At 39.2% G+C, this 13,214-nt stretch overlaps 1 protein-coding gene across 1 annotated transcript in view; it reads right to left on the reverse strand.

Annotated features, from left to right (window-relative positions):
- Positions 1-8,156: 8,156 nt before the first annotated feature.
- EPHA3 (EPH receptor A3) overlaps positions 8,157-13,214 on the reverse strand; it is a 215,147-nt gene continuing 210,089 nt past the window's right edge. The window contains exons 15-16 of the mRNA XM_026075985.1: positions 10,028-10,183; positions 8,157-8,578 (exon numbers count right to left, since the gene is read on the reverse strand). Of these exons, the coding sequence (XP_025931770.1) occupies positions 8,473-8,578; positions 10,028-10,183 (262 nt within the window). The 3' untranslated portion in view covers positions 8,157-8,472. The remainder of the gene's footprint in view (positions 8,579-10,027; positions 10,184-13,214) is intronic.

Raw genomic sequence — 13,214 nt, forward strand, 5'->3', positions numbered from 1 at the left:
TAGCCCAGCACTCCATCAGTTAGGGGAAAGGAAGTTACAGTATCACATTGTTGTAGGGATTGAATTTTATTGATTTACTATTACAATTAGGCAAGCATTAGCTCWGTTAATGAGGCATAACTTTTTTTTTAAAAGTATATACAACTGAGGATTGTGGATTAGTCCTTCACTAAAGTCCCAAACAAAAACTTTACGAGAGTGAGCGAAAGAGTTTAAAAATAATAACATAATAATAAAAAAAAGGTGATGCAACTTTAAAGGGCGGGGGATACTAAAAGCAAGGAATCGTCAGTGTTGACAGCTGACAACCAGCCTGAAGGGAGGCTGCACGTTCGAGCAGTGTCTGAACCTGCTGGCAAACCCTGCAGCGAAGCCACTCGGGTACTGAAAGATGAATGGGGGAGACGCCCAGAGCCCCCACCTCACCCCTGAGCAGGGGATGCCTATGCACTGCCCAGATTATGAGCTCAAAAGGAACCATTCCTCTCAGTAACCTCGATTTTTGGCAGTTTTTTATTTCTAATTAGCTTTTGTTTTGTTTCAAGCATCATCCGTTCTTCCTAAAGTGATGCCGCTCTGTATCTTAAATTTTTACGCTACCACCCTAAATCCTAGGTGAGATGAAATGTCTACCCTGAATATGATTTATGGGAAATAATCACAGGCAAAACTAAATGCCTGGTGGGAATCCACATAGCTTAACTTGTGTGGCAAGAGATCAGAAATGGAAAGCACGGCAAGTAAAGCAACTAGCAGCACAATTTTAAAATATTGCTTTAATTATCTCCTATCCTAATTTTTGGATTCTCTGGTTTGTTGGCCTACAAACCACGGTGAATTGGGACTCCCTTGCGCTCACACATCATTAGGTGAGGTGTAAGTAGGTGAGCTGGGCGCGCGGCAGCGTGGGCGCTGGTGGTGGGGAGCAGTCGCGGCCGCAGCCCCTGCGGACCCCAGCTTGCCGCCGGGCTGTTGACAGCCTTCCTTGAATACATCCCCTCGCCCACCAGCAATTTTGGGTAGTGCCTTCTGCTTCTGCGTGGCTCTCATCGGCACCAGCATGCACAGAGCAATTCTGCACCGGAGCAGCAGGGAAACGCGAGGTGCGAAGGAAAACCTGAACTCAGCAGGGGCCCTTGGCACCTGCAGCCTTGGTGGTTGGAGACGATGTTTGGGGCCCACTCGGCCCATTGAACTGCACGAGAGAAAACGGGTGCGTTGAGAGCAATGAAAGGACAACGGGAAAACGCTGAACCACCCTGTGAACAGAAATCACTTCAAGCTGGAAGCTGCACCCGAGGACTCGGCTCTGCAGTGGGGGGAGGCAGGGATGGGAAAACCAGCCTTGGCGGTGCTTACTTGGCTCTCTGGTGAGAGCATGGCACACCCGTACCAGACATCCATTTTCCTTTTCATTCGAACAAATCATTTTTAACGTGTATATATGTGTGTGTGTGTATATATATATATATATTTTTTTTCTGGCTTCATTTCAGCTGAGTATCTTAAAATTAAGGCTTGTACTCAGTTCTCACATGAATACAGAGAGACCCAAGGCTTGGTCATCATCCTTGCAGGCTTTGTGCCAGGAAGCGAAATTCAGCCCCACAGAGGGAGCTGGCCTGGGGCCCGTGCCCCATTCGGGGTTAAAGACCACGGTGCTCTGGGAACAGACCTCATTTTGGCCAAATCGTTTGAGAGCCTTCAAACCAGACATGGCTACTCAGCAACACTGAGGCACATTTATTTTGTCAATCGAGAAGCAGTCTCAATGTATATTTATAGCACAGTTTCTTCCGAGAATAATACGTAATGTTTATTAGAGTAGCAACCCACATGCGCTTTACATATACAGGATAATGATATGTACAGGTGCCTGAGATCTCATCTGGTGCTTTTCACCCCACACGACTGTTGCTGAAAATGCAGCTTCTGCTACATTTCATGGCTTAGTGAYGATTCAGTCACTGATACAAGCTCAACATCTGCTTCCCTAAATTCCAAAATATTAATAATCTTTACTAAACCTCTGGTCATTTCACACTATCTTGCACACACACACTTTTGAAAGGCTTGGAAACCCAGGTCAGTAGTAATTACAAAGCCATGTTGGGTAAACACAAGTGGCTCACTTTACTACACAGATTTAAAAATGGAGCTTTCTAATAATATTAGGATAAATTGGACAGAGGAGGAGTGGAGATAAAGGACAGTTTCTCCCCTATGTAGATAGCAGCAGGCTGAATTAAAAGATTTCCAGTGAGCCCAGGCAGTGCAACTGAAGTACTTTCACAGGATGCTTGACCTTACCATTCCAGCCTAAAAGCCATATGGTAGTGACGAACAAGAGTTGTTCAGTCTAATTAAAAACCAAGAATGTAATCTGCTAACCAAACAGATGTTCCTACATGCTTTCTTTAGTGGGATTCTTAATAGTTGCTTGCTTGCAAAAGTTCAAGATGTAAGCCGAAATCCTGGACTCAAAAGAAAAATATTTGCCCACATGCATTTTATTTTTATTTTACAGTTAGGAATCTTTGGCGTCAGAGATGCCTTCCGGTTTGCAGAGCCTGCGGGATTTACTACACAAAACTAAAGGGACTAGTCAAAGGGCAGCCACTGGCTAGTCTCTTTGAGAAGCTGTGGACTTTGAGCAAGGTCCAGGGGACAGGGGAAGAGCAGAGCTCATACTGACTTTTAAAAAGGGGAGGAAAGCAGAGCCAGGCGATTACAGACCAGGTATGCTAACCTCAATATCCAGAAAGACATAAATATCACATAATACATTTCTAAGCAGCTGGAGGATTACAAGGTCTTAATAAACCAGCTAAGGTTTGTCAAGAATAAACAMATCACATCAAACCAGTCTAATTTATTTCTGTGACAGGATAATCTAAAAACTAGTAGATGTGATTTATCTTGTCTTTAGTAAGACTTCTGGTGCTGCCCCCCATAACATTCTTACGAGCTAACTGGGGAAATATGGGCTATTATGAAATCACTGTAATGTGAATGCACAGCGAGCTGAAAAATCTTGCTTACTGAGTACTTATCATTTATCAGAGGTTCTCTGGCCTTCTGAAAAGCATGACAAAGAAGCCATAAGAAGGCTGTCTGTGTTTCACGCTGTTTACTATTTGCATTAGAAACCAGCACGATGAGCATGTGCATGCCTATACGATGTGAGAATGAAACAAGGCTGGGAGTGCTTTATGGGAGATATATTTTTAAATTAAGAAAGCAAAATTCAATTAAAATTCAATTAAAACACAGAATTAAAGCACAGAACTGAACTGAGAACTGAAAAAAACCTGACTGCACACATATAAATGGAGAATCGCTGCTCAGGGTAGGATAGGATGGAAAGGATCTGAGGAATTACAGTGGCTCAGAAACTGAACAGAAGTCATCAGTATGGATACTTGTCCGCATTAACAGGCATGCCGTATGTAAGACAGCAGAAGTAATTGTTTGATTCCACTTGGCACTGCTTAGGTTTTACTGGTTTAGATATCCAGGCTTGGGCATCATCCTTAGGAAGGAAGGCAAAATGAAAAAAGTCACTGAGACATAACTAAAAAAATGTGTATTGCAGTTATGGAACTGTTTGTTAGGCATTTATCCCTCCAGATTTGAACCGCAACACGGTGGAGGGCTGGAAAGCATTTGCTGTCTCTGCTGCTGTTTGTTGAACCTATTCTACCCCCCTTCCAGAACTGGCCGTGAATACTAATACCATTTTACAATAAATTTAACAGTTATAGAAGCATTAATATGCACCGTGCCCTTAGGGATATAAGGTAAATACAATATACCAGTAATGCGAAAGGGTTAGACGCAAGTCCATATAACACAACTGTTGAAGTGAAACGTGTTCGCCATGTAAATAGTTTGCATACTGCAAAGATTAGACCAACCGAGTAGCTTCCCTGCCATTTAAGCATAGCACTGAAAAGCCTTCATTACAATTTAAAATGACATCCACCATATGTACCCATGGAAGCACAGCATGAAGGATGTTACGAAGTAAAAATGGGTTTTGGTCCAGCTGTTATCATTTAAAGTTAAGTCAAATTTCTGTGTGTATACTTCTGGGTAGCTCTTTTCAGTGACTCGGCCTTCAACTAAAGATATCAAGATGAAATGCCAAAAAACGCTACTGACTTGCTAAAGCTTGTAAAGTTTATCCACTTTCTGACTCCATCACAGGTACATCATTTATTGTTCTGAATAGGTAAGAGCAGCAAGTGCTGAAACGGCCACAAGCATGCATGATCATTTATGGTACAGGAAGACCCTATTACTTTACTCCTCAAATAATGGTAACTGGTTTTGGCAAACATGCAAACCATTCATACTTTTCGAGGAAGATAATTCTTGAGATGCAAAGTTGGGTCGTATGTTGCCATTTGCAAATAAGCCTTACTTCAGTGAAGCATATAGAAACAATTTGTGAGGGACATAACAAAACAGGAGCAAAATATTATCTAATACAGATACTCAGAGGCAAGAAATGATCATGGGGTTAAATTACAGTAAGCGGTGGGCTTTTTTATTTTGTTGAAAAGTACATCTTTTACTGGATTCAACATTATAATAAGATGAAAAGAGGTCCACTGGTAAGGGAAGAAAAAAAGCAAAAATTTGGAAATACTTGACACAACTAAAACTAATGACAGCTTTTTCAATATCCCATAGGCAGGCTCTAGTAGATGATGTTTTCCCATATCCATGGAGAAAGTAAAGTCTTTGAATGACATCAGTTGAGCAAAATGCTGGTCTGCTTATTTCAAACCTGCATTACTAGTTTATTTTTTTTAATAGATAATATAGGTAATATCTAGCTTTCATTCTGAACCCATGCTTTAACAGTCAGAATTTATCCATATTTAATTACAATTCTACCACAGTTTTCTAATCAAATAAATTTACTTTGTCCTCCAAGCAATCACCTCAATATTCCAGTATGTAAAAAATACTTTCATTATGTTTATTATAAAAATATAAATGTTTCCACTACAAATCATTTTACATTAGTAAGAGGCCATCTACAATTGCACAATATATAAACTAAATGAGTAAGTAATGCTTTAAAATACAAGTTAAAAGTAAATACATATTGCCAATCAAATCACATCTATACATTGCTTATTGAATGCTAAGTAACAGCACAAAACTAGATATGTTAACAGAAATAAATAAAATGGAAACTATATTTAAAGATACAAAACCAATAATATGGTATGCGATTTTGTGAGTAGTTGCATTTTGCTTGATGTCGATAACCAATGCAAGTCCTGTACAGGAAGATGGCCACACAAATTCTAATATCTCTACTCCACAATGAAGAATTGTACACTGCTATGTTTACATATGTACATGGGGAAAAGGGAGTATAGGATGTTTGCAACATAGGCCACTTACAGTACAAATCAACTTTTGACAGGGAGAAAAAGATAAATGTATTTAAAACACTCTACTCCTAATAGCAAAGAAAAGCAAAATTGAGTTTCTTTTTTCTCAAGCATCAGTGAGATTTAATTATTTATGCTGAACATGCTTAAACAGTGGGCAAGGAACATGACATGATAGTAAGAGAAAATTCAGGGTATTTGGTGCAAAGTTTTCAGTCCCAGTCTAAAACCGTATTCTTGTTTTCAGAAGCATTTCACAGATCTCTCCCTTTCCTCCCCCCAGCAGCAGAACAAAGCTGCAGAGAAAAATCAAGAAGAATACGTTATAAAAGCCATCCCCATACATACTGTATCCAAATGGATTTTGGTGACTTAAATTCACTAACAATGTCTGATTTAGATCTTAATTTCAAATTGAAGAGAAGAAAGGCTTTGAACGAACTAAGCATCTGAAAATATAGCTTTTGTATTTAGGATGCTGTATTTCACTATGAATTGCTATCTATCATGAGAAATTCTTCATATCTTAAGTGCTTTATTTTCATTTTCTTCTGTTTTTAGTTTTTTTATTTCAATTTACTTTAAAACCCATTCATTCTTCTTTCTTTAAAACCCATTCATTTTTCTTTCAGATCACATAAATAAATGTGAGTGTATTTCAAATTGAATCCTTTTAAGCACGCTCACTGCCAGGAGTCACTAAGTCACTCATCTGCCTCTATTTAGCCATGTGTGACGAATGTCCTCTCTTTACATTTCGTAAGTATTGGATCTGTGAAGAACACTTTAAAAGCTGGTTCAGCTACACAAATCCGAGGAACTGATTCTTCCCTTGCACATGTGCCCTATGCTGCTAGGACCTTCAAAAACCAAACCAAACCAAACCACCACAGAAAGAAAAAGTAGTTAACTGCTTTTCCCTGCACGGCAAAACGTGGCATGCCACGCAGTAAACTGCCTTGCATACAGTCTTGGACCATCTGTCTGCCTTTTCAGGGACTCACTGTTATTTACCAGAAACAGGTTTAAGTTTAAGCAAGGCAATTTGGAAATCCAGAGTGTTTTACAGTAATGGCCAGGGCCTGACTTCTGCATGCCTTGTATCGAGCCTAGAGTGTTAAGAAGCTTACGGTGTCTGCACGGAGCACAAAAAGTGCCTCACACTGTGATTTAAACCGTTTCCAGAGCAAAGAGCTATGTCCGCTCAGAATCAAGACCACCGTGCTCAGGAGCAAAAACTTATAGCTTGTTTCAGTGAAAAAAATGGGGGAGGATTCTTGAATCCTGTCCTTCAAGTTCCTTTTTCTACTGGGTAACGTGAATGCTCTCCTAAAGACAGGCGCCTTTCTGCTTTTGTTCAAGCAACTAAGCAGAGTTTATTCTTCTCCTTCAAAACACTGCAGCATCCCTTACTCCTTGACTCATGTTTTAGAAGGAAGAGCCATCTGCAACTACCTTTTGGGTGGAGTTTGATTTTTTTGGTTATATGGGAACACTTAGCAGACTGCATCCTTGCAAGTGCTCGATTTTGGGACTCTCAGACAGCCATGAGATAGGTAATGCGTCATTCCTGCCAAGACTGGGGTGGCTCCAGACATGTGCAGATGCAAACACAGGTGCCTAAGGAACCTGAGGGTCAAAAAGTAAGGCACCTGTAGGATTGCAGCAGCTGAACAAAAGTCTTGAGGATCAGACTTAGGTAAAATTAGACACCAAAGTTCCACTTTATGAGCTTAAATTATCCTTTTAAACCTGGCTGCAAGTCACCATTTCAGCGTAATTATCAGTGGCTGCTTACATGGTAATACACCTCCCTCTGAGTTACCAGATGAAGAAATACAGCATCAGGAGCAGAATCTATGAAATGGAAACCAGAAATGGATCGCTCCTCAGTGACCTCTGAAAGCGCCCTCGGTTAATGCAGGATGCAATTCTGATTCCAATTATGTTTACTAGACAAATATGCCGCCTGAACACTACCTGAGAACAGTGGTACTTGTGTGTAATAGGAAGTCAGGCTTTTGGGAAGTAAAGGAAATCCATGTGCTTGACCAGGATAGATGTTGAGTTAGAGATCAATATGCATACAATTCTGCCAGTATATGAGCCTGTGTTAAAATACCATTCACTGTAAATGGAAGAAATGTCAACAATTCCAGATGATTTCTTTAGTGATATAGCTGGAAAAAAGACCATCTCTCTTTCCTTCTGTATTTCATATACGATGTTACGAGCATAAAATTATCTAGAAATTAACCTTCATACAATTGCTCAGGTTATACCAATGAAGTTTGGATAACGTGTGGCACTTGGCAGTAATATAGCCAGGTCAAGGTATTTAAGCATAAATATAAACAATAATGGAAAAAAACAAAGGAAATAAATATGTCTTTTCAAAATTAAGACTTTTTTCTATTTAAATGAACACAGTTAGGGAAGCTAACATCATGGCAAAAATCTTTTGTCAACTAATGCAAAGTCACTACAAACTTTATTTCTGTACTCCTTTCTGAAGTTGGAATAGCATGTTACAATGACATTATAGTAAATATGGCCAGATATGTTTTGAGGTATAGTCCTCTATTTTCCTTGCTTTTAAAGAAATAAAATACCTGTAACGGATCTCTTCTGTGTATAAAAATACTGCAAGTCTTTCTTTCTTTGTTTGCTGTATAGATCAAATACACAGCTTTTACGTCCATGTTTTTTTGTGTGTTATTCAGTCGCTTAATAATCAAATGGCTCTAGGTTTTAGTATCATTGTTTTTTACTTGGAAAGAAATTTTACATATTTTTTTCTTTTGAAATTTATTACCTGCATCAGTCAGTTAAGAGCACCCACCCTTTAGGATTAATAGATAGAAAAAAAGTTCGCTCCTATTTTTAAGGCATTTATACTCATTATCTGAGTGTCTTAGTGGGTTTGAAATTTCAACCATTATGTTTCCAAAGCTGTTGCAAAGTACTCCTTCAAATTGTGCTGTTTATCAGCCATCGCTTTTGCCCTTTGAAGCAACTTCTCTCCCTTTTTCGTCCTGAGCAACATCATTTTGGTACCTTACACAGGAACAGGGCTGTTCTTTGTATGAGTTTCTAGAGCTTTGATACTGCTAATAATCTTCTTTTGAGGCCCCACAACTGTAACACCGACTTTCTTTGTGTCACTGGAAGAAAGAGAACATGCACTTCATGAGTAAGCATACTATCTCTGTGTCTTCTACAGCTGATGTGAGCAGACAGCAATCAACTTGCCCTTCTTATATTGCTACACTGGAGGAGCCTCCAGGTATGGAAATACTGCTGTGACACAAACCCGGATAGGAAAAGTACTAAGGGCCATTGTATGAAAATAACAGGAGACTGCAAAGCAGAGAAAGAAAAGAGTAGAACTCATTTAGCCTTGTTCCGCTTGCTTACCTGAAAGAAAAGACAATGAAACAGTGTTTTCTAGTGATATACGTACTGGGATTTGGGACTTAGGGGCAAGGGGTTCACTTCTGGGCCAGCTGCGAGCTTGAGCCTCTCTACCGTCTCCATTCCCCTACCAGTCTGACTGGTTTTCCTGGCCAGTGCTGACATCTTGCTCTTATGTACTGAGCCCTCTGAACAGTTTTCGTAACTATGGTATCAAGATTGAGATTAATGTCTGTGGCCAAACTTCCAGGGTCTACCGTCTTTGCTCCCTGTGCAACAGCGAAGTGGTTTAACATATTGCTAAGAGCTAATTAACCAGTAGCTCACAGGAAATTGGACATTCCTAGAGGATTTCTGCACTGTCCCCATAGGGTAATTGTTATAATAAGCCATTATCAACCTTTTTATAGTTGCAATAATACACTAATTAACAGCATTAATGTGTTTAATTTTCGATACCGCAGCTGTTAGTTACTTCTTCCTCACTTGTCTTGTACCCATCTCTCCCAATAAGCAGTCAAGATTTTCTTTTACAGTGAGTTCATAGCTGTACCTGATGCCTTTTTTCAGGTGCAAAGAGAACATTACCATGTTGTTCCTTATCACAAGAACAAAGACAGACCACATTTGAACATAATAAACTGTCAAGTCTTAAACTTCCAAGTTTATTACGTTTAAATATCGGAACAGGAGGCAGGAAGAAGTTCAGCCCCTGAATAATTATTAACGTGTAGTAAGAAAGCAGCTACACAGTGCTTGTCCTGGGTCACCCTGGCTCRACAGAATACGAGATGGGCAATAAAGGAAGAGAGTGGCATAGGTGCCAGCTGTGAGAAACCCCATGTAAAAGGCAGATTATAAACTATCAGCTCAGAAACTTCCTAAACTGTGAGTGAAGGAACATTACACTGGTGTACCACAATATGCATAGTGTTATTTCTTCAGAAGAAATTGAAATTTCCTTGGCATAAAGGAGAAAAATCTATGAGACTATAGCCTTCATGCTATCGACAGAGCATCTAACAGTTTCCTCCATGTGTATTCCAAGTATAACATTAATAGAAGTCTGCCACTTTAAACATAACATTTTGGCTACACACTAGAAACTTAGTGTAAGAAATGCTACTCTTACGCTTATGTTTAAACCTGTACCCCCAGCCATAACCAGTGATGAAGAGTTGTGGTCAATTCAGACTTACTTTGTGGAAATCTTGGCTATTGTATCACAGGAACTGTATTCCACGCCTGTGAAAATGTCTTTGCACTGTCCTGTCCGGAAACCGTTGAGCCAATCACCTGTTGTGCGGAAGGCTGAAATATCAATGTTGCTTTGGTCCAGGAGAAGATTTGATGGCCTGAAATAAAAAAAAGCATGTGATGAAAGCTAGGGAGCAGGGATAAGTATGGATTTATTTGTGTCTAAATTTAACACTAGCATCAGTAAGAGCTTCCAGGCTACGTGCAGCTTTTCTGTTCATCTGTGGAATTATCTGTCACTGAGGCCTCATTTATCCACTTTGGCAGCTTTGAGGAACACTTTGTAATCATTTTGCTTAAGCGTTCCAGCTTTTCAAGCCCACAGTTTAAATCACCGAAGCATCGCCAACTCATGAAATGTTTTGTTACATTACAATTTAATGTGTTTAAGCATTAGCAAAGACAAGCCTAATTTAGACTGCATTTATGTGATTCACCTGGTCCCAAACAATGTACTAGTTCCTACTATGATGCATGCTCTTAATTTCAAATGGAGTGTGTTGGTAGAATTTACACATATCAAACATTCAGAGTATTGCAGCCTATTGCAAAACCCTAGATGGTGCTACTACAGTTGGAAGCACAAATAATTGGACACTAGTGGCTTTAAAAAATTATATTAAGTCTAAAAAGCAAACATTAAGGGAATTTGTGAGACAAATGTAACTGCCCATGCGTGATTTGTATTTTGCAATGCACAGAGACAGAAATGACGAAGTTTGTTGTTAAATACATTGAGCCAAATGTACATGCATTTGCCATGCCCATGGTAGCCATGCTAGGACTGAAACTTCCATAAAGATATCATACAAATAATTTCAAGGTAAGAATAGAATCATCTGCCTTTGAAATGAACTTGGTGCTTATGAAGGATGCTGAACTGACATGGTGGCAACAAAGTTCTCTATTTAAAAATCTAAGAAGAAGAAATCAGTTAGAAATCACTTCCCTTTATTCTACTCACTCATGGCACCTCAAATCTAACACTGAAAGGAATCAAGACTACAGCTGTGAGATGGTCACTCAGTCTTCAAACCCTTTGTTGTATTTTTTTGTTTCAGTGCCTTCACTGCTCTTCATGCACGTTGTGGACACTCACTTGTTTCATGGAAGTCACTGCGCAAGCAACAGACTACAATGACTTTGGGCTACAACTGATCTTGAGCAGAGTTCGACTGTGAAATAAAACATCTTTTATTTCATTAAGCATCTATTTAAGCATTCTCCCCAGGAATTAACATAGGCACCGAGGTGTGGAACCTTTCCTGTATGAACCACAGGTTCATTTAAGCACTGGTTTGGAGAAGCAGATTATTACAGCATTAAAATACATGCAGAAAAAATACCAACATTGTGCCTAAAAGTATCTAAAACCTATTTCAGGTTAGCAACTAAAAACAACAGTCCTTCCTATTCGCAGGTGGATTTTGAATGAAAACATTTTCTATTTTCTTGGCATTACAGTGCCAACCTTTTCATGCCTGGGTCCCTGTGTCTTTTTCTTATCTCACTAAAAGGAATTAAAGAAAATATTTCATTATGTTTCTTTATCCATTTAAACCTTTTCCTGTCTATCTAACTAGAAGTTATTGAGAACAAAACATTCATCTGGAAATAAAGATAAGGATTAAATGCATATTTTTTCACCAAGGAGGAAATGTATTGCAGCTGACCCTGCACTTTGCATACTGCAAGTGGCACAACTGTCTGCTCCCATATTGATCCAAAAATTCAGTCCTGTCTGACCACAGGATTCTTGTTTTCATGGTCTTGTTATTATATTATGACTTCTTATCTAAGGGCAGAGAGGTTAAAAAAATCGCCAGCCCTTCCTTATTTAGTTGCTAGAGACAGGATCTACCTCACTTAGTTTTAGCCATCTAAAAATACAGCATGTAAACCCAGATAGTTTTCTGAACTATTGCTACAGTCCGTGGAGAGACACATGCATTTCTAGGGGATTTGTCCATTCTGAAACAGGTCTTCAAGACAAAAAGCTTACATGAGATACCCAGCTTTTAGGGTGGGAAGTGAATCTGTTCTTAGCTATTCTTCCTCACTGACTTGCTATTTTTTCTAAACTGTGTAAGCCTCTGAATAGCAATACAATCAGTAATGTCTTTCTACTGACAAGGCATCTTACTAATTCTAATTACCTTACTATCTCAGTGCTAATTAGTATGATAATAGCTTCCTTGACTAGTCAGATGCTATTAGAGAACATCACCTGCTATTTCCTCATTTTTCCCTCCACTGAAAAACATGTGCCTATACTGGACAGCTTTTAGCCCTCCTTCAGAAAAAAAACATGCTTCATTTTAAGTATGAGCAGCTTATGGGTGTTTATGTCAGCTCACGCACAAAGCTWAGCACGTGCTTAGCTATGGGATCAGTGTGGTGCTGACTCATGAGCACAGCAGGCTGAACTAAAGGATATCCAACGCAGTTATCGCTGCAGCTGCACAATCTATCTCCTCCAGTAGATTTTATTTTCATGACTCTAGTGAAAAATCACCTGCACAAGAGCCTGATTACTACAGCTAAATCCATCCAAAGTGAATTTCTTCACTGGTGGGAAGTGAAATGAGATGTGGTTAGACAAACACCATGATTTGAAGATAGTGATTATRCAGTCTAACTGGTAGGTTACAGTTATTTGGTACCAAAGTTATTGGTACCTCTTCATCCCAAAGCCAAACCATCTCTGAGCATTGTAAAAAAAGCTAAAGAAAGAGTTTGTAAAGGCTCCCAAGATCATTAAGTGCTTAAAAAACACCAAATTTAAGCTCTTATAAGCAGTCTAGAAAATCCAAACAAAACCTCTGTACCCCAATACTTGTTTTTGTTAAGTTTCATCAAGATCAGAAGTACTAAAATAGCATACACTTGCAGTACATCTGACTCACACTGGAAACAGGAAATACCACATCAGTTACATTGAGATTTTTTACCTGAATTTTGAAGAAAAAAACAATCTGGCTTTGAGATCAAATATTGGCTACATATTAAACAGCACCTTCTACCTTTGATGCTTTGCTAATCATTATAAATCAGCTGATTTCTTTCAAGATCAGAAAATGATTTCAGTATCTTTTTCCCTTCTGGGATCTCAGGACACCATTAGAGAGC

The sequence above is a fragment of the Apteryx rowi genome, unplaced genomic scaffold (assembly GCF_003343035.1).
Source record: "Apteryx rowi isolate R43461 unplaced genomic scaffold, aptRow1 scaffold_418, whole genome shotgun sequence".
Lineage (NCBI taxonomy): Eukaryota > Metazoa > Chordata > Aves > Apterygiformes > Apterygidae > Apteryx > Apteryx rowi.